A 23,036-nucleotide genomic window follows, 5' to 3' on the forward strand; every position below is an offset into this window, starting at 1 on the left:
CTCTGAAAGCGTGTGGTAGATAGCTGTTTGCTCCCTGTGACCGAAGTAAATCATAGTCATGTTCCCATTTTCTTCAAATACTTCTAATTCTGTGTTTGACTGGACGCGCTGTGGAATCACGTCTAAACTCAGAAAATTAGAATGTGAGCTTACCAACAACTATGACGACATTTTCGCAACATCATCTGTGACAATCTGCTTGGTGGATTTTTAAGAAATCAGATGTTGGATGTTACGCGTCGGTGTATTACTTGACAAAAATGGTGTTGAGTATAATCGCCCACCCAATGACTGTCGTTTCTGACCTACAGAAATACACTCTCCTGTGCATGAATAGGTGTGTACGTTTTAGTGGAGGTGACCTTTAGCTCACCATTCACTGCACGGACCTTGAGTCCAGATTTGCATTGGCAGTATTTTGACCTGAAGGATTAAGTCACTCTGACTGAGGCATTCAATGATGATGCCATCTACTCTGTATATGCTGTTGTGGTGATTTAAATGGTTGATGATGCCACAGGTATTTTAGTTTGACAGTACTTTAACCAGCAACACCTTAAATAATTGAATCGTGCCCACCCAGTGAAACCAAAAGTCAGAAGCGAGGAGGTTCGAAGATTTATATGGTAGATTATCAATATATCGAGAAGTGACTAATCTAAAATGGCTAGCGATCGCAGGAGAAGTTGAGCACGGCGTTCCCACTCGTGTTCTGGTGCAGATGTATGACCGAGCACCTTCAGCTAGGTGAGTTCACTAAAACTAATGTGGTCAGCATCCGATGTTGAACACTTACAGAGCTATTGATTTTGGGAATTTATTTACCGCTACAAAGTGCAAGAATACTGATCACCATCATCATCGACATCCTGAAGACAAGCATCTGATTTCTATGTACTGCGTTGAATTCCATATGTACAAACATATTTGACGAAAAATACCTCGGAGTTCGGCCATCTTTTCTCTTTTATTTATACTGACATGACACAGTGTGCAAATACTGAACAAAGAATTATCAATCACAGAAATCGTATCACCATATGTACTTCTATCCGGGCAACTCTCAAAATTGTCCTAACTAGTAAATCGTCGCGACAGCATAATAACATTGGGGATTTGTCCTATATTATGCATCATTATGATGGCATCACCTTTGTAGCACGTTGTATTTCGACGTTTACTTGGGAGCAGGAGCGACCTGAAACAGCAACACAACAGTCAGGACAGACAAGTGCTTCAGAAGTGAGAACACGGTGTGCTGGTGCAACAGATATATTTGAAATTGAAAAACGCGGTTTTTAGTACAAAAGGGGAAAGTTATTACAAAATAGTTTTACTCGTTATTCTGCAGGTTCAGAACGCGTAGGGCTTGTTCTTCTTCTTCCAGTGCATTCACTCTTTGTTGCCCTGCAATGAGAAATACAAACTCACATTATTAATGTTGCATGTAATGATTTTTATTACCGTTACACCTTCGTAACTTGATTATGGCGGCAAGAATTAATCGTAGACGAACCAATCACACTTAAGGTAACATGTCTTGAATTTTGGCGCTAAGTCCATTCATCCGTTTAGCGTTTCGGCCGATGTCGGTTCTTGTTGAAAACCCTAGATCTACTTTCTAACCGTAACTATAAATTGCGAATCACAGTCCTAATTCTTCACACTGGTTTAAAACAGTCATTTAGTCTTACCAGCCAGATTGTTGCTTGTTGTGTGCGAAATGATGAAATGATAGTTTTCTGTCTTTGATTAAACTTATTTGATACTAATCTACTCAAAAATCAGTACCTAGTTAATTTCTATTTTTTTAGGACACTAAACTGTTAAATAATATCTGATGTGTCACTTCATCTAATCTATTTAAACTGAGAGACCCCAATTAATTGTGCACCATCCTGTATCAAAAAATTCTCAGGAGTATATAATTGATTTTTGGTGCGTGAAATTTACACATTGTCCCGTCCTAGTTTATTTCAACTTTCATTGTTTCTCCTAAGCTCCTAAAATTTATCTCCATGATAATCGTTAGCTTACGATATCTGTACCACAGATTCCTTGTAATCAGCGGTATTATTTAAATAGTCTTGATCACGTAGAGCTTCCTTTTTGTGCATAATGAGAACTGTAATCCATAAATTGTCGTTTTGTAACCTTATATATGTTTATGTAGTGAAGTAGATGATTAATTATAAGAAAAATATTCAGTTGTTTTCTTTAGCCCCCTCCCAATTCAATGCTAGTGATGATGAGGTTCAGCAAGGAAACGATTGTCTACTTAGTGCCATCACACTAAACGCTGCTGTCACTGGTTTGGATGTATTATGATGACACCTTAGAATAAAAGCTGGTATCTGTCGATCCGTCACTTCTTGGTTAGGATCCTAGAGATCATGCAACTCAAATACTTTAGGTGTTATCAGACATATCTCAGATCGGGAGCCGATATTGATCCTCTTTTATTTTTCGTTTACATTCCTCATGACCTTCATAGAAACTGATAGGAAAAAGTCCTTGGTTGTATTTTTCATTAGATTGGGCTTTATATGTCATAGTTATTTTTTCTGGCTTCATTTCTGTTTTATATTTCTCCACAATATTGTTTCTTAAATTTTGTGGTGCATTATATATTTGATGCCAAATTATACCCGATTTTATAGATATAAATTAGCGAGATAATTATTCAGGTTCGTACTTTTGTATTCAGTGTTTTCTCTCAATCGTCTGTGATTTTCATTTTAGTATCAGCTGTTTACGGTTAAGTGTACCGATTCCATATCTATATATTCATTTAAAGAAAGTGCGTAGTCATATTTTTCAACAATGCAGACCGAAAAAAAGAAGGTTGAGGTACCTCCTACTATGAAGTTTATATTGGGTGGAACTTCTGGGTATGTTAAATGCGAATACGTTTATGCTACTCTACCATTTGATCATATACAACCTTTTTAAGTTGTTGTCTATATACGTTTCGTCTCCATATTTTCTGTCTCATAGTTGACCTGCAATAGTTTGAATTCTTTGTTATGGTCATAAACATTTGTTCTGTGAAGTGATTTTGTGGTAAATGTATTTAAAGAGTATGAATATCGTATATTTGTTTTGGTCGAAATTCTAAATTATTAATGATATTCTAGTTGATTAGAAAAAGATTATTTTCCAAGTTAGACATTGACATCAATCATTATCATCTGTTTTACAACCCTTTACATTCACTACAGTGTATTAATTGTTTCATCTCTCCCTCAATATATATTATTGGCTTTAGCTTAGGAATGTTTATAGTTCTCGAATTGTAAACGATAATCGTTGAAATGTGTAGCCTTGTTATATTTGTGTTTTGATTTACTAATGTCTCATTATTATCATTAGTTTTGGTACTGGATTATGGATTATAAAGTTATAGGTTCAAACAGGTTTTGCAATTTCCTCTGACAACCAAGCACTATCGTTAATTCTTACGTATCTAATATACTCAAAATGTGGTATTTGAACATGCATGCATTTAGTAGTCTCATTGGCTTTATGAAAATATTTTAAAACTCAATATCTATAACTTGTACTAGAATGAGTCACAGCACTTATTACTTAAGCTATTGTTTATGAGATGCATCTAAGTGGTGAACTGTGATAAACAAAATACGCTGATTCTGACTTCTTAATCATGTTCCTATCTGGGTTACAATAGTTGATCCAGTCATTATTTTCACTTTCAGTTCACCTCTTATTAATTTCAAATATGTACCTTGTGAAAATAGTATATTTAATCTTTCTCATAATTTCAACCTCGGCGTGTTGCGGTATATGACCATCACTCATACTTTGCTGACAATGACTTACTCTACCAACATTGATCTTGTACCATGAGTTTTGATTACTTATCATTAGAATGAATATCCTCAGTATTAATGTGAGTCTCACTTTCCACTACTTGACTTTACAGAATGTGTGCTTCTGTTTGCGTTCAACCTTTGGACCTCGTCAAAAATAGGATGCAAATGAGCGGTAAGACATTCTTTTTGGGTTTCCAACTTCTCTTATTTTGTGTTATCTGTATTCATTAAGAGAAATAACAAATTTGATCGTTGAGCCACTCTAAGATCGTAAACAAGTTTCATTCATCACGTTATCATTTATCTAACAGTATTTCTAATATCGAATGCCGACTATATAACTAATGTCCGGTATACTTTTATATCCATGAATAAGCTTCCTAGCTTCAATTCCGGGTATAGTCCAGTTTTATAAGAATAGGAAGAATATCGTAGCTCCATACTTCTATCTGGAAATACGATCAATTTATTGGCTACCGATTATTAAATCCTACTCATTCAGTTATCTGAGACCTTTCTATTTTGAATTAGTTAAGTTTATTTGTTCTTTTTATCAAGTAAGTAGATATTTATGAAATCCTAAAGCAACATTTGTTATTTAAACGACCATTGACACCAGTCTTTTATCGATATTTTCCTCTGATTTGCTACAATACTAGTTGCCCGGGGGTTCAGCCTTATTCACGAATCCTTACACCTTAGGAACTTCAGAATACAACGAAACAGCCCTCAAGTATCCACTTGAAACAAAATTAATCAGAAACTGAGGATTTCTATGGAATTAGGTGTTTTTAGATCCATATCTGCATCATCACCGCTCACAGCTACTCGGATACACAAACTAGTGACTGTTTCCAACAAAACACCACGAAATGAGTGTTCAGGCACAGGCTTTTACTAACATTGTAAAAGTACCTTATAAGTTTGTGATTCAAATTAAATACCATACTGTTCAGTAAATAGTCGAATGCACTTTCAGTAGCCTGCATGTTGTTTTACAGTTAAACGATACTATCTATATACTCAACATCATGAGTCTTCCTTCAGGTTAAAAATTATCCATATGGCAAAATATTTACTTAAAATCTGTTTTGAAAGTGCTATCAATGGTAAAATTATAATAGGAGTAACTAAATTGTCAACTCCATCTGTAACCTCCATGTCTTTCAACAGTTTGTATTTTATGCACTTTGTAAAAATTTTATATAGTTTAACACGATAGTGTGACTGGTTGTTAGAAAATGTCTTAAGCAGGAAACAATTACAATCAAATAACTCTCCGTAAACTCATTCGGTATGCACACTACATCCGTTTAATTTATCAAACATAATCGTTTGAATGGCTGCAAATCGATTGTTATGGTCCAGTGTATTTTATCAAGTATTTATTTACATACATTCTGTTGTTAAATTGACAGGTATCGGAAGTGCTACTTCTGGTCAACGTAATAGTCTTCAGGTGCTTCTATCAGTTATTAAAAATGAAGGATTTTTGGCAATATACTCAGGGTTAGTTTATTTTCAGGATTTATTGATTCTCATTTCATTAGTATCTAACTAGATTCCACGCTAACAATCATACGGTTCTGAAGCATGAAGTTGAATTAGACTGACCTATAAATAAACTGTCTGGTGATTATTGTTAAGTGCTTGACCGAATTCACTAGTATCTAACTGCTTTTTGACCGTTTTATTAAAATAATATTTCCAAAACTATATATTGATACCGAAGTTTGAAAAGGGGCTAATTGGGAAGAAGTAATTTTCCTAAGTTAATACTAATAATACTGTGGAACAGTAAGATGTAGACAGTAAATAAAGACATTCAAATTGAAGTAAACCGTTTTTCTCTTATGTTGTTTGGGATTCTTGTCGAAATCGTAGATCATTGCTGGATTTGATTGGTTTCTTTGGGCTGATCCCACTGAATCATCCATTATATTCATACGACAGGAAGCAGGCTATCAAAACTTTGACAGTGTTACCGATTTACACCAACAGAAATCATAGAGTTAATTATAATGGGATCGACTTAAATCTCATTTACAGGTAAAGTTAATTACCGTATGGTACTTGAATAAGTAGGCTGACGATTTGATGAATGGTATGGATTTTTACTAAAATACTGAAATGGTGATGGATATAGTCCCTCATTCTCCTCTGATATATAATATCACACTGTATCGTGTATTAATTCAAGTTTAAACTGTGGACCATTGATGTTGATTTTTAAGCCAACTGTTATAGCCCCTAAAACGTGGTCGTAAACAAATGGGTTAGTACTCAAACTTTGGTTTTGTTGCTAAATTGGATTACTACTTAGTTTTACATTCACTTCGAACATGGAGTACATCTAAAAATCACGTCTTTCATAAAGTTATCGTGCCAAATTTATTTGCCTTAGATGCTTACTGTAGTCTAGGTAATTTTCTATGCTAATCATAAAATTACATAATCTTATCGTTAGTGTCACCTATAGCACAACATTATTTGCCACTTAAATGCCATCAATATTTTCTAGCTGAATAATTTATAACAATAATATTGAATAAACAAATAAAAACTATTTAACTGTTCTTTTAGTTTATCAGCTGGATTACTTCGTCAAGCCACCTACTCAACTGCACGTCTAGGCATCTATACAAATTTATTTGAACAATATACAAAGCGAAAAAAAGAATCTCCCAATTTCTTCACTAAAATAAGTATAGCTGTAACTGCTGGGATATGCGGCGCATTCATTGGTACACCAGCTGAAATTTGTCTTATCCGTATGACATCCGATGGCAGGTAATACTATATATATAGGTTTTATAAGTATCATTACCAGGGTTTAACTTTTTAATTTAAATTAAATTAACTATTGGTTGGACTGCTTATAATAGTAAAATTAGAATTCAGTAATTCTCCTATAAACATCAAAAACAAAATGATTCATTGTTTGATTCAACAAGCGAACTGCAATGAATCTTAAGGCAACACAAAACTGATGCATTGTCAAAATCAACTAATATTGTCTAAATGTTTTAGTCCGAAATAAAAGTAGAATCCTGTTTGCTGCTACACAGAATTATGTTTACAAATTAGATTGTATCTGTATTGGAGAGTCTTCACGTGAAATCTTGACTTGTTCCGAGAAACACCTAAGCTATATAACAACCTGATGATCATGTGTAACTCTAGAATCTGCAAGTTAAATCAGCAAAAACAGTACATACTATTTTCGACAACTATCAAGTCGATATTAAAGGTGTAAGAATAATTCAAAAAGGTTTTTCCACCTATCAGGAAGGGTGAATGACTGAAGTGTTTGACGTATTACTAAATCCTATTGCACTCAGTAGAAATGAATACCTACCTGTCCTCGTAGTTCAAACGATCTTTACAAACAGTTACATTTTGCTCAGTGCAGACGAAAAAGAAAGGAGACATCTTGATGCCCACCAACTAGCCGTCAAAAACCACGATTTATATTCACTTATATCGATTCACTCAGACAATTTTGGATAAATGTTCAGTTGAGAAGATTTTGATATGTTGGACAGAGGGAATACAAAGGAGATCGGAGAATTTTTAATAGTTTGGCACTCAGGTAAACTATCAACTAGTGAACTTATCAAAATTGATCCAACTTATTAACTAATTAGAAAAATCGTGAACAACTATAAGGTCAATAATCAAAGGGAAAACAATAAGTCAAATTTTAACAACAACTAATCAAAATAAAAAACGATTGAGCAAGCTGTTAATTATATGTGAAGAAAATTGAATGCCTCACTTCAATTTGACTTTTTTGCTGGTTTTGTTTAGAAAGATAACGAAAGCTTCACTCGTAAATCACCCAACCTAGAAAACCTATTTCTACCAAAATCGCTCTCCGGACCTACAATTGTTCCCCATATCTTTATATGTAGGTCTTAGTTTGTTTTCATATTAGAGTAAATCAATGATCATGTTTCACCTCGGGCCTCTGTAAAGCATAGTACCTTAAAGTTCACTGGAGTGTTATTAACAGTGGTGTATTGTTTGAAAACTCGACTTACAATTACTAGGTAGGGTGTTCGAACCTCACTCCCGCTTACTTTTGTTTGAGAACCAGATAGTATCATTAATATTCATACAAACAATATGATCCAAAGCCAAGTGCTAACTTGGATCAATAAGCATATGTCTCAGGTGTCAGGTTGCTTATGATTGACTAGCTTTCTATTCATACAACTCATCATCGACTAATTGTAAATTATTTCAGTCATAACAGAGACACAGGTGACAATGTAAAATCTAAACAACCATATCTTAACGATACACAGATAGAAACTGAACAGGAGATAATCCTTAAAAAAATTAGAGTAGAAGATATGATTAAGCACGGTGACAGTTTGCGCACATGCGATTGATTTTGAACTGTTTTTTCTAAGCTTCTAGATCATCGATTCATAACATTATGGTTATCCTAACTAAGTAGTATACATGGCTTAGAGCAATAGTTATGACTTTCATGAATTGGTTCTTTGTGTTATTTTGATCATATTTAGCACTTGTCAGCTTAATCATACTGGAAGATGTAGTAACATTTCATGTTCAGTTGATGATTCTCTTACAGGCGGATTAGGCTTCGATAATATCTGTAATTTAACACTTTTAATCCACACATATATTTCACCGTCAGTATATATATGTCCGCAATCACGAAGAAAATTGTATTGGTAAAATTAAAATGTTTGAGTTATTTCATAAGACATTCTTTTTTACGGTTTGGAAATTCGATCTATAATCTATAAACCACAAAATCGGCCATTTATGTTATCTCTCTCCCCATGAACACTCACCATAACATTACAAAGTTCATCTTATTATATACATTTGTAAACTATCTGTTAAATTTAATGTTTACTAAAACAATCCAATTTTCTAACCCGAAATCAATTTATATAATTTAATAAGTAATTAACTTTTTTGTTTGTGAATATTTTAATTCATAAGATTACCACCAGCAGAACGTCTCAATTATTCCAATGTATTCAATGCTCTAACAAGAATCGCTCGTGAAGAAGGAGTGTTAACATTGTGGCGGGTAGGTAAACTAACTTAGTATTAATATTATATCTATTTTCTAAATACTTGTAGTCAGTCAGTCAGCTACAACGTAGGACCAGGCACATATATGCATCGGTCCAAGTTGCCATACCTCGTTAGCACAACAAGATGAACACCGGATTCATAGTAGTTAATTTAGTGTTGGTAGTAGTATATAAATTATAGGTTGTATATGAAGATATAGTACAGGAAGGAAGAGAGATATGAAGCAATTTTAGTCTCAAGGTTTAAGGGAAGATAAAGAGTGTTTACAACTACGCCATTGTGATCGATTCTGAGCCATGTCACCTAGAGTCCTCCAACCATTGGTTACGATAGTCACGCGGACCCCAACCAGGTAGTCTGCATCTGCCAACATGGCTCAGACTAGAAGTTAGTGACTTCAAACACTGATGCCATGTTTTGGTTTGGCCGCCCCTAACTCTCTTCCAACCGTCCCCAATACTAGTCATCATAGCGCGTCGTGGTAATCGGTGTTCAGGCATACGTAACACATGGCCCAACCATCTCAGTCGATGAAGATTCATCACCTCATCAACTGATTTACCATCGTTCCCTAATACCCTGCGTCTAACCTCACTATTACTTACCCGGTTATCCCAGCAGATGCGAGCAATATTTCTAAGGCATCTGTGGTCAAATACTAGTAACCTACGAGTATCTTCTACGAGTATCTACTACAAATACTTGTAGTAATATATGTTATATATATTGTAAGGTATATATATATATATAATCGAATGATTGTGGAGATATTTTACGTATTCGATTAATTTAGGCTTGTTTAAATTTCAGCATTTAACTTATTAAGACTATTCTCAAAAATCAAGCCTTCTGATTATAAAAATTAAAGCCTACAAGTCAGAATAATCGTAAGTAAATCAGACTAGAGTTTTTTGTCTTAAAATCTACAGTACCAATGAATCATACTGATAGCTTGTCCAACTTTCAACCACTAACAATCAGATGTCAAAACTTTGGAGTCTTAAAAAAAAGGCTAAAAGTGTGAATCTGATGCATACATCATAGTTAATTAGTGTACACAATCCACAGCCTTTGTATCCTATCACTAAAATACCTTGGTCTTTGACGTTGTCCTAGGAAATAGAAATGGTTGAGTACATTGACTGCTTCACCGTTTCATCAATCTTGATGTGCTGGTGCCTGACAAAATCTCGGCACGGATTCAGGAAACCCGATTGACCTTTGCCAACTCGCATTACCAGTGGTGTAGGCGAGATTTTTGTATACTAACCAAAAGACGAGTTTGTTGCGTAAGAGTTCGCTATGCTCTGCTTTGTGGATATAAAACATGACTATTAAAGAAATCAAAACTAGTTCCTCTACCAGATACTTGCGTATGAGCCGCACTAAGTGTTATGGCTAATGGTTCTACCCAGTTTCCCAAACCGAAGTAGATGGAGAGGGGTTCAAATCAGGGACTTGGTGGTTAAAAATCGAAGGCCTTAACCGCGAGGTCGTTAAGAACAGAGGATATTTTTAGGTTACTAGTATTTGATCATAGGTATCTTCAAAGCATCGTTCCTATTTCTTTGGATCACCGAGTGAGCAATGTTCAGGTCAGAGGCAGGTTGCTAGGTAAATATGTTAAGTTCATTGATGGTTTGGTGAATCTTCACTAACTGAGGTGGTTGGGACATTTATTACGTATTCCCAGCCACTATTTGAGATCGTAGGATGTTGGGAAAACGTTAGGGCCCACCAAACCAAGATGTAGAACCAGTGCATGAAGTAACTGGCAATTGAACTATGCCATGTTAATAAGTGTAGACTACCTGGTTGAAGTCTGAGAGGTTATTGTGATCAGTGATTAGAGACTTTGGGTGTAATTGCTCAGAACCGTTCACAGTGGTGGGTGTGCATTTATTCCTTGTCTTCCTTCGGAACCCGAATCCCAAAATCTTCTACTACTTTTCTTTCCATACCCAATTTTTTCTATTACTTAGTAATACTGTTGCTACTTCTACTACTCTGCGATTTGTTTTGAAATAATTTTATCTGGCTGTGCTAAAGTCGTATGACATCTTAAACCGATTCACTTATTTGTCAAATTCTACGTTCCGTATGGCTGGAAGAAAAAATATAGATTTAATTTAGTAGTAATGCGGTCAGATTGACAGTTAAGATAAATAGGAGATATTGTGTGAAAATTTTAGAACCTTTGATTTATATTAACTGGCCAGAATTTTGGGTCACCACATTTCCAGTTTTTGATAATAAATAGTTCTTATACATAATTTGTTTCGTCCGATTTTTTAATCATTAGTGAAAGATGGTTCGATGGATAAAGTACTCAGTTTCCAACGATTATATCACATGTTCGAATCCCACCACACCTACTTCGGTATGGACAACTCACATAAATCTCCCAAAACGTAACACATAAACTTGTATTTCATAAACTATTTACACTTAATTATGGACGGCAAAGATAGTTTAGTTGATCTTATTGTTCTACGAATTCAGAAGCTTAGGTATATTCAAACGATTTGCCAAATATATTTATTCCTATCATACATTATAATATTTGAATTTGTATTAAGACGATAGTCAATTTGTGTATTGTAAAATTTTAATGAGTTCTGATGAAAAGGTTTATGCGAAAAATTTGCAGATGCCGCAAAATTCCATAGATAACGGACTACGGTTAATAATCGGTACAAGCCATTAAATAATGCCATTCATGATGTCTAATGTAAATATTTGATATAATATTCAAAAAGAATAATGATGTTAAATTATATTAACGGTTTAAACTTATCACATTACACAATGACCTCATGAATCTCAACTGGGTCAAAAAATAAATCGATAAAGTTATCAGATGAATTAAATGTAACTCGTTAAGTAGATAATCAATGTAGACAAATAATAAAGAAAACTAGATTGAACAATGAACTGGAATTTATTAGGTCATGTTTAGTTATCTCACTTTCACTCATCTCATACTACTATGTGAATCGTAGGAAGCGTGTGCGTTTTGTTTTTATAGTAAATCATTAAAATATTACCATATAAAACCTAGTGTATATTTATAAGCAAAGATGGATAGTGGCTAGCAGTGGAATTCAGGACGCACATTTCGTCCTACTTGGGACTCGTCAGCTGGATGTACCTGCATCTGAGTTGATGTTAACTCTAGGACTCGAACCCAGTACTGAGTCCTGATAGCCAGTAGCCGAGTGGATAACGCGATGACGTTTGAAGCGAAAGGTACTGGGTTCGAGTCGGAGAGTGAACATCAACTCTGAGATACAGGTACATCCAGCTGACGAGTCCCAAATAGGACGAAACGCGCGTCAAACTAGATTCCACTGCTAGCCACTATCCATCTTTGCTTATAATGCTTGTGAATTAAGGCAATAACGAGGCAATACTCACAGTATGTATATATGGCCAATAAGAGACTGACCAGTTGCAGTCCTAAACATCAATGGGAAAATTCAAACAAACAATACTGAGTGAATTCTAGTGTATGTTTGTTTTGTTTTTCTAGTGAGTTGTGATATTCTTATGGGGGTTTGTTTAATTTGATGATAATCTCCCGAGATAACTACTGATGTAACAGTTTGTAACAGTTTTCAGGTTTACACCAATTTGCGTTCTTACAACTTCCAAATATTCGGTATATATATATATATATATATATATATATATATATATATAGTTCAGTAGATATGTGGTAGTATTCATCTTTGACCTTTTGATGGCATACAAGCAATTAGGCCTACCTTAGGTGTGTACTTGTAATCTTGAGATAGCTAATGTTCCTTTGTGTAACTGAATTTTTATAAGCTTTAGTTTGTCACAAGCTAGCAACTATCTGGACTCAGTAAATATGTGGATAACGGATTAGGCGGTTGGAGCAAAAGGTACTGGGTTGGCATCCTGAAGTGAACATTAATTCTGTGTTTCATGTGCAACCAACTAACTACTCCCGAATAGGACGAAACGCTCGTCCAAGATCCCACTGTTAGATGCATTCCATCTATCCTATAAAAAATTGTTACTTTTTGTTCATAATTACATTTCCATAAAGTTTGTGGTGGATAATTCATCCATATAAACGTTGAAATCGATGAAAATGTACGGTAATTTTCTTAGGTACCTAACGCTTCCGAATTTTCGTTTGTATTGTATATTTGTTTATCAGATGGAATTCACACTCTAATTGAAATGTTCATTTTCATGATTTCTAATACCTTTCGTTTATCCTTAACCAATAATAAATAAAAATCACATATAAAAATGATATCAATGTTTGTCCAATTCACATTTCGGAAATGACCAAGCTAAAACACCAATATTTATAACCTATTTAGCTTCAATTTTATCAGAGTGTATGTTCTATTTTACAATCCTCGAGTTCATATACATCGGTCAAACCTATTCTATGAAAGTAAATGATTTGTCACTGAAATCATGAACCCATCGATGTTAGACCACGATTGGAAACCTGGAAGCACCAAATAGTCGTTCCTTCCTAGTATGGAACTCCTCAGCAGTCCACATCTACGAGTTAGACATTAACACTGTTAAATGTTGGCTCAGTGATCTATAAGCTAAGTGTTTGCTCGCAAGATCGAGGGTTATGGGTTCGATTCCCGCCTGCATAGTCGTGAATATACGCACTTCTGAGGACTCCCATACTAGGACAAACGGCCACCCAGTGCTTCCAGGTTTTCAATGGTGGTTCAAACTAGATAGATTCATGATTTCAATGAAACCCAACGATCTCTACAACACTATACTTGATGTATGATTGGTATGAAGTTTCTCTAAGTATATGTTTATACTCTTCATCATTCTTCTCTCAATGTACTTTTACTTAATGTGTATAGGTTTGTCTAAATAAAGTTTATATCTATAGGGTCAATTGTGTATTCTTTTTATGTAAGGATTAACGGTCAAGAAACATAAAATTAAATAAAAAAGTCCTATGTGTTATATCTCAATAGAAATTATTTTAAGCCAAATATTAAAGTAAACATTTCGCCCAATATTTTCATAACCACTTCTTTGTTTCACTAGTTAATCGGTAGTATACATTTTGTCAGTCGTTCTAAATTCAACTGCTGAACAAATCATATCCTATAATCCAACGAATCATTACTTGAATGTTTTTTGATTCTGTAGAAGCATATATATATATATTTCCCTGCATTAATTTTATATTGTAGGGTGCAGTCCCAACTATGGGTCGAGCAGCTGTAGTTAATGGTGCACAATTAGCCACTTATTCTCAAGCCAAACAAAAACTTATTGAAATCGGTAAGTTAGTGCTTATTTTTCAATAAATATTTCTAAAAAAAATATTTAGTTTTCATTCCATTATGATGTTTGATGTTGAAATCTAATACAAATACAAATGACTAATTTATAATCCACTAATTAATGTATAAACTACTACTGTATGAAACGGTCTCTATCAAACCATTCAGTGAACTCATTCGACTTAACGCTTTTATTAGTTACACTGTTGGCTTGTTCTGTGTTCGAAGAGTATTGCAGGGTTAGTACATGATTCACTAGGTTCTTTTTTAAAGTTGAAGTCAGAAACTCCACTTCGAAATCTAAAACGTTGTTATTGATCAGGCATGTTTCGGGAATTATTATATTTTAGAAAATTATTTCTTATCGATACTCACTGTGTCATCTGTCTTAAATTAGCGAAAGTTTAGTCGTAAAGTAACTGATGGAATTAAATCATTCGAACTTATCAATAACCTATATCGTAATATGATTCTCGGTACCTTATTTTCAGGATTTTTTCCTGAAAAAACTTCACCAGAAAGTGTCGTGTCTAATTTTGATTTCACATTTATTTTGATTCATATAATAGTATTTCTATCACCTGTATATGTAAACAACAGCTATATGTTTCAGTGTGGTAAGGACGACAACAGTTAGTAAATTCAAATCTTAAAAGACTAATATTTGAACGGAGAATATTCTTTTTGATAAATCCTCTTCAGGTTTTACAATTATATATCCAAACTAATAATCAGAAAAATGGCCAGGTTTAAGGCAAAGTGCATCGTTTAAAGTAAAAGCATGTGAATTTAGGATTGTCAAACAAAATATAAAATTGAATAGTTGAAAGCGTGAGTCAATTAAAGCTAGACCACCAGGGAAAACCTGGAAGCACTGGACGGCCGTTTCGTCCTATTATGGGACTCCTCAGCAGTGCGCATCCACGACCTCGCCTCGCGAGATTCAAACCCCTGACCTATCAGTCTTGCGCGCGAGCGCTTAACCGATAGACCACTGAGCCGGCATCTCATGGTGTTTATTTCTAACTCCAACCAAACCACGAAGTTGAGCAACCGTTCACCAATTATCTTCAGTGAGTTGATGTCTCCACAAATTTCCACAAAAAACCCCTTCTTATAATAAAATTGTTAATGTTGATATGACTCATGTGAAATATTAACTTGAGTCAGTTTATATGTTAAGTGAAATTTTGAGATCCATGATCCGAATAAATATGGGTCAGATAGAGTGAGAGAAATAATAGTGCAATCGAATTTTTGATATGATAGAAATCTTTAAACAATTCAAATATTCTTGGTAAAATGAGTGTCAACAAACAGATAATCTTGACTCTTGTCTTCCACATCATCGTCATCATAATTACAGTTTCATGTAATAAATCCGTATATCATTTATTATATAATAGGTTATACTCATCAAGTAAATTTATCCATGTTTTTGAATTCATCTCCTTTCTCTAGGTCATTTCACTGATGGCTTAGGTGTACATATAATGGCTAGTTTATTAAGTGGATTTACTACATCTGTTTTCTCTTTACCAATTGATATTGCTAAGACCAGAATTCAAAATATGAAAACTATTGATGGAAAACCAGAGTATAAAAATATGGGGGTGAGAATCTTTTATTTTTTGCGTACCTATCAAGGAATAAATTCTTGATTATTTTTCATTAAATATTTTTACTATTACTCTAGTGATTGAATAGCGTTATTTTAGCTGAAGATTATGCCCACTAAAGATAGTAACAGTTTTAAGTATCATTTGTAATCTCTTATATAATTTCATTAAAGTATTGTTTCAAGTAAACGTTTACAGTTCACTTTTAGAATGGATTCTTATTGATAGTTGTCATATAATGTTCAGTGAATTAGCTCTGTTAATGTTTACAACATCTGGGAAGTGATTAAATGTTCTTTGTAGTTTCTGCTTAAAAACTCATGACAGTTGAATTTGGGTTGAGTGAATGGTGAATACTTTGGTTGGTTGTTAGACCTGTCCCGCAATTAGGTTGATGTAATAATCCCAAGATAAGTTCAGGATAAAAACAGGTAATTTAAGTAAAGTAGGTAAGTACCCTTGTAGTTGAACTTGTACTGTTATTTTAAAAAGCTTACTTAGTTACGTCCTGTTACCTCTAGTGGGGCTTAGGCTGATAAGGATTCTCCAGTCAACTCTGTCGTGATCTCTGCTTTCCAGTTGTTTTCAAGTGCTATTCATTCCTTTGATGTCTGTCTCTAATCCCCAGTGCCTATAGCCTTTCTAGGGTTACTATTCGTCCCAAGCTCGGATAGAGACAGAGGGTTGGCAGGGAGTTAGCAACCCCGTCCCGTAGAAGAAACTTTGCTAAAAAAAAGTCAATCTGAAAAATTTCTAAAAGCTAATAACAGTGATAAGCGTCTACGGTTATTCTCCAACAATCATACAAGGGACTCTCCGTGTTTATAGCAAGCAACGACAATTAATCAATGGACATCTCATATGGATGTTTTCGATCATTGAGATGTTTCGAATTGGTGTTGTTTGTTCATCTTAGATTGTTTGCTTCAATTCGTATTATTCTAAACTTCAAGCTCGCCCCTTGAGAAATAACTGGTAATCCTCATTGTATTCAAGTGAAATTAAATTAAAGGAACGAACTTACTCAAAGTTGTTCTAGTGCAGACCTAATCCACACTCTAAATTTGTATGAAGAAGTATGTTATTTTCAGTAAAAAGAAACCACAAGACATCACCAGTACGTCATTAATGATAAACCACAGTAAGTTAGATTTACTCAAACTGATGCACAACAACTCATCCTGCTAACTACAAAGTCGATAATCAGTGGAAACAGACTTGAATGACGAAGTCAAGATGTTGGTTCATAATCAATCACTAAGTACTTAATGTAATTAAGGTCTGATAAAGTATAGGTTTTGTGAGATTGTGATTAAAAATTCGTTATCAATACTTGTGAGTCAAATAAGTAAAATGATCGTGAAATAACTAGTGAAAAATTCAGATAATAGCATTTTAATTTCCACTTGACCTGAGACAAATAACTTGTTGACGATGATCGTTAATTACATTTGCCCTGGTACAGCCGAGAGTGGGGAGAGTTAGTTCTCCCTTTCGAAATGCTCTCACATGGCCACGCGTATATAGCCTCTGCCAGGAAAGTCCTACTCACTACCTTCTCGTGGCATTACTGTTGTTTACGAAATTGAGAGGACGAAAAGCGAATGTCCGGCGCTTTAACCGGGTTGGTGGACACGGCGAGTCCACCTAGGGGAGTTGGAAAACCCTGATTCCAAATCAATAGTGCACAAGAGCTCTAGGATCCTGAGGGAACAAATGGCGTATGAACCAATTATTGGTCACCGACTACCATGGGACTGTACCTCCCTACATTGCTCCGCTGCCTTGTGGATCAGACCTTTAGGTCGAAGGCTCCGGGTGTGTCCCCCTAAGAAAACTACCTGCTTCAGTCTGGGCACCCGTGGAGTATCCCCAAGCAGACAGAGGTGTTAAAAATGAATTTTGAGATGAAAAAGATTTGTAGCTCAGAGAAAGAAACTCCGCCACAAGATAAAAATAAATAGATAAAGCTTAAGGGGTTGGCTTTACACCGACTTTATAACCAAGCTGATGTACGAAAATCGTAGTTTAGGCAAACGGCAATTAAAAAAAACATGTATACGCATGGACGTACGTAAGTGAAAGGTTAGGATAGAAATGTATACCATATGACTATTAATGTTACAAATAAAGATATAAAGGTCAGATAAGGTCACACAATAGTTTTTTGTATCAGTCTATCATATTTATTCCTGTTACGATTCCAATTCAAATGACTCATTACAGTCTGATGTAAAGAATGTTGCAAAAAATCTAAAAAAAGACGAACATACTGTTTGGAATTACTTTTGGTTCAATAACACCTAAAACAGTTAGTCGCTTTGATAGTTTTGAATAATGCAATGACAAGACACAGATTATAGGAACTATATCAGCGCCATACACAATCTAATCATACAAATACTTGTCTAGGCATTTGTATATGAAAAAATAAGAGTTCAACTAGACAAATTAGAAGATTAGAAGAAAACAAAGATAATAAATAAAACAATGTGAAACACTGCGTTGAATAATAAATCAATAGTACCAGGGTAGGTCCAGGCTGAAAAAAACTGCTTTTGATGAATACATAAAATAAGTTTCAATTTTCGTGTGGTCAAGGCTTCAACAAACTTTAGTAAACGCCTTTGAATACTTATACAACACTACAGGGGATGATTTAATATCAACCATATAGGTCATCTCAACTAAATGTTTCTCAATGGAAGAAAATGTCCATCTATCCTGTGCTTCTATTCAATAGTTGGAATTCTTTTGTTTTTGTAGCCAATTAGGTTTGTGTTCAGCCATTTTCAGGTCCCAGTTGCTCCTCTCTATATTTGTATGTCTGCACAAACATATAAATTTATAGACCGAAGGGAATATGACACTCGTTTATATTCTTTTAGAGGTGGGGTTTGGTGAAATATAGACTTTTTTCTTCGATAATGACGAGTTGGGCTGCGTAAAAAGTCCTACTGATCGCCAACTTAATTCTTCGTTTCAACGTAAGACTGTTTTAGTCACTTTTAATGATAGGGTAATATAGACGATTTTTTTAGGTACCAAAAGTGTAGCAGTTCTCGCCATATTCCTGCCTTTCTATCGGCTTATGAGCTTTAGTGAATAAACATTCTTTAACAGTGTTGTTAGTGCAAATATGATTGGTCCTACTAAATAAGCTCTTTATTGATTCATGTTTGTACCGGACTAGACGGTGACTATAAAAACTAAGATATTGCCCTGTCCATGTATACTTTCTATGTACCGAATTTTTGATGCAACCATCCGCTTTCTTGCGAATTAGTATGTTTATAAACGGAGGCTGGTTATTCACCTCTTCTCATGGAGAAGTGTGTCGAGTCCCCTTAACAGATGGTTTTCATCTTCACCTGTAAAAATGTGTCTTTCGAATTGAGTTTTCTAATGCATTTTTGAAGAGTGCTATAAACTAAAGTCTACTGAGGCCTCAGTGATGCGAAACTTCAAACCCTCTCTCCATGTTTAGTAGCGCTTTTTTATCATTCTAAACGTTGTCAAAGTAGACCATGGCAATATTGATTTATTGATCAGTGTAGTGTATTTCACCATGTTTTCCTTATCATCTTTCTCTTGCCTTCTAATTTGTCTAGTTGACCTTTGGTTTTCTTTATATAAATAACATTATTATTGAGTAACCCAAGCAATCTATGAAATGTCGTTGTTTATACCCTGATAATTGGTTCTTGTCATTCTTTACAATTTCCTAAAGCCTACTTTTATCAATTGATTTTAAACGAGGATCTTGCCAATACTCTCGAAGAAATTACCCGTTATCGGCTCGGTTTTGGTGTTCCTTCATTTTTACGTTAAGTATTACTTTCTCAACTCCGCAATGAATAGGGAGATGAATGATAGAGCATAACTTCCCCGAGTGTATTCAGATAAATTATCTTTTTACTATTTAGTCAATAGTCAATGTGTGTAAAGTTGATTTAACCAATAACTCAGTATACAAAACTGTAAACATTTTCTGATATTTTGTGAATGTGTATTATTCTTTACGATTCATTTTCGTGTTTTATTTATGTTATATAAACATCTTTAAGCAAATGACATTAACAGATAGTTATTTCTTCCTTATCTTGAAATTAATCCACCATAGTACACTACTTCCCATTTCTACTGGGAATTGTTGAGTTAGTAACGGAAAGTTAAGTGATAAAAAAATCTTTATTTTTTATTTTATTCCAATTCATCAGTATGAAACAAACCAAATTATAGTGCTAGTCTATGAAGTCATTAACTATTGATCTAAGCTATATTGGTACGTGCAGACTAATGTCTGGTTAGAATTCACGCGATTATTGTAATCAGTTGTTTAAGACTTTGGCTGATGACATGGTTCATAGTCAGTCATAATGGTGCAAACGTTTTCACTTTTTATTGTCTCTGTGATTTTGTGTCTTAAAATTACGTTATATTTTTTTCTTTGGTGAATTCATTCTTCTCGAATCATTGTCCGAGTCAAATATTTTCTACCACTACTACTGCAGTGAACAAAACACCGGTTGGGGACAATCGAATGTATTTAGACACAAATTACAGTCTATCTCACTAAATTCTGATAACCATACAGCAAACAGTTAAATTGAAAAATAACAACCAATTGTCTCAATCTTCACTGTTCCTTCTGTAAATGTCAATCCATCTTCTCTAATTCCATTGTTCATGCATTTTCCTACCAATTGCGCTTCATTTCAGTTCTTTCCTTATCAGTCTTCTGCCAAAATACATTCCATGTCTAACCATCACCATATTCTACTTATATGGATATAAGTAGACCACACTACACTCGTTCCCTCCTTTAAAGCATTCGTTCGTGCAGTGGTTCTGCTCGCCATGCTCTACTCTACTACTACTGATAATGTTACTAATTCTATGCACGTATTTATCAGGTTCTACTTTGCTTATGACTAACTGATAATGTGACCTTTAATAGAAAATGATTTAAACACGTTTTGTATTTTTAACATAGTTCTTCATTTGTTTATTTATATAAACAATTTTTTTCTTTTATTCTAGGATGTTATTTTACGAGTAATACGAAATGAAGGTATTCCATCATTATGGAAAGGTTTTACACCATATTTCTTACGTATTGGACCTCATACAGTATTGACATTTATCTTTTTAGAACAATTAAATCGTTTATATATAAAGCATATAATAGGTGATACAAGTGGTCAACGTTCCGGTGGACTTTAGAAATTAATCAATTCTTCACTATTCTTATTATGTTTTCTAGTATCGATTAAAGCAATAGCATTCCTTATTGTATATAATTTGTGTATGCTCCATTTTTACTATCTATACATAGGGAATTATATATGTATGTATGTGTGTGTGTATTGCATAGTTAATTTTGAGTTTCCTAGTAGTGTTTTATTGTTTCCTATCATTTATTTGTTTTCACTTCAAAATTCTGATTGCAATATTTATCTTAGATGATATTTAAATGTTACAATGATTCAATTTACCTATCGAAAGTTTTTGTTTATGCAATTCGTTTCACTTTCATTTGTGATTCAATGTTTAATTTTTATTCTATCTCTGTGTAAGTGCATATAATACAATTCATTGTGGACTGTTATTTATTCTTTTAGTTGAATTCATGAGTCGATGTAAGCCAGACCACCACCATTGAAAACTTGGAAGCACTGGACGTTCGTATCGTCCTAGTATGGGACTCCTTATCAGTACGTATCCATAATCTTCACAAATCACTATTCTGCTAATATTTATTTATCTAATTAAGCACATAAACATTGGTAGAAAGAGGCATTACAGTATATGTGGGCCACACAAGTTATCATTAAATTTCTGTGTGGGCTAGGATACTGTTCGAGTGTCCAGATCGAAGCAGGAAGTTTTTCTTAGTAGGCCACTCTCCAATTCTTTGACCTTAAGATCTAATCCACAAGGTAGCGAAGCAACGTCAGGAGATACGATCCCATAGCAGCCAGAAACCAGGAAAAGGTTCATACGTCATTTCACCCCTCGGAATTCTAGAGCTCACATCCACTATTCTTCAGGAATCAGAGTTTTCCAACTCCCCTAGGTGGACACTCCGAAACCACTAGACCGGTTTAGATGCCGGACATTCGCTTGTCGTCCTCTCAATTTCGTAGACAACACCTCCCTACTGTGAGAATACAGTCAGTAGGACTTCTCTGGTAGTGACTATATACGCGTTTCAAAAGGGAGAGCGAACTCCCCCTGACTATCACTTCTTTTTTATGATTATCGTTGGTTTGAGAATCTAATTGGTTGATTGACTTTCAGTAGACTAGTATTGAGTCTAATTTTTACAAAAATGGTTCAGAGATCTTAAGGTTTTTTTTACCAAAGATTATACTCGTTTGGAAAGTTGGTTGCTGTTATAACTTCTAAGTCTTGTGGACAATAGATAGATTGTGATGTTCAAGGTTTTTGGCTTTGGTATTAGTCTATCCATGTAAACAAATTGAGTTAGCGATGCAGCTGACAAATTTCGAATACGATGAAAGAATTCCGTATTCCAATGTAGGCTACTATCATATGATGAAATTTAAACTTTGGTTGTAGTAATATAGCTGTTTTTATTCTAAATGTGAAGTTATTATTAGGCGTTCTCAAGACCAAAAGTCTTGAGTTCGGTCCCCAGTTGCAGAATCGTAGGTATGCAATGTTGAGGAGTCTCATACTAGAATGAAGCAGCTATCCAGAACTTACACTTTCTCAATGATTGTCTAGCTTAGATCGGATCGTGATTTCAAAAATTTTCATGAACTCCCTATTGATAATTGGGAATTTTCTCGAACAACACCAAGATACTTCTCTATTCATGTTTATGTGGACAATCATAATGAAGAAGTGCATTACACAAGTGAGATCTTTGTTCCATGGGCCTATGATTCGGTTTACTTAGTTCAATTGTGTTGTCGCAGATAAATTGTTTGAATATAGGTTTGATAATAAGTTTTATACAAATAATACTTAACTGGATCTAGTCATCTCTTCATCAGTTGGTTTCAGTATCACATTGTCTTGAATAGTATTTATCTCTTTTTGAAGATTCTTCTTAAGTTCTAACTCATTTTTTACAGTTGGTGCTGATAATTTTGCTTAGAAAGACAATGAAAATTACATTAATCACTAGAATAAGAGAGTAACACAGTGATCATTACGTAGTT

The 23,036-nt window shown here is 34.4% G+C and overlaps 1 protein-coding gene across 1 annotated transcript; it reads left to right on the forward strand.

The window, feature by feature from the left end:
* The first annotated feature begins 2,756 nt into the window (after positions 1 to 2,756).
* Positions 2,757 to 21,454, forward strand: Smp_004080 (putative mitochondrial 2-oxoglutarate/malate carrier protein). Its single transcript, XM_018793066.1, has 8 exons — positions 2,757 to 2,891; positions 3,944 to 4,005; positions 5,252 to 5,342; positions 6,417 to 6,623; positions 8,817 to 8,907; positions 14,132 to 14,222; positions 15,686 to 15,837; positions 20,887 to 21,454. The coding sequence occupies exons 1-8, from the start codon at positions 2,824 to 2,826 to the stop codon at positions 21,067 to 21,069; spliced, it is 945 nt and encodes a 314-aa protein (XP_018647615.1). The 5' UTR covers positions 2,757 to 2,823; the 3' UTR covers positions 21,070 to 21,454.
* Positions 21,455 to 23,036: the final 1,582 nt, after the last annotated feature.

Source organism: Schistosoma mansoni, chromosome 1, assembly GCF_000237925.1.
Source record: "Schistosoma mansoni strain Puerto Rico chromosome 1, complete genome".
NCBI classification, from domain to species: Eukaryota; Metazoa; Platyhelminthes; class Trematoda; order Strigeidida; family Schistosomatidae; genus Schistosoma; species Schistosoma mansoni.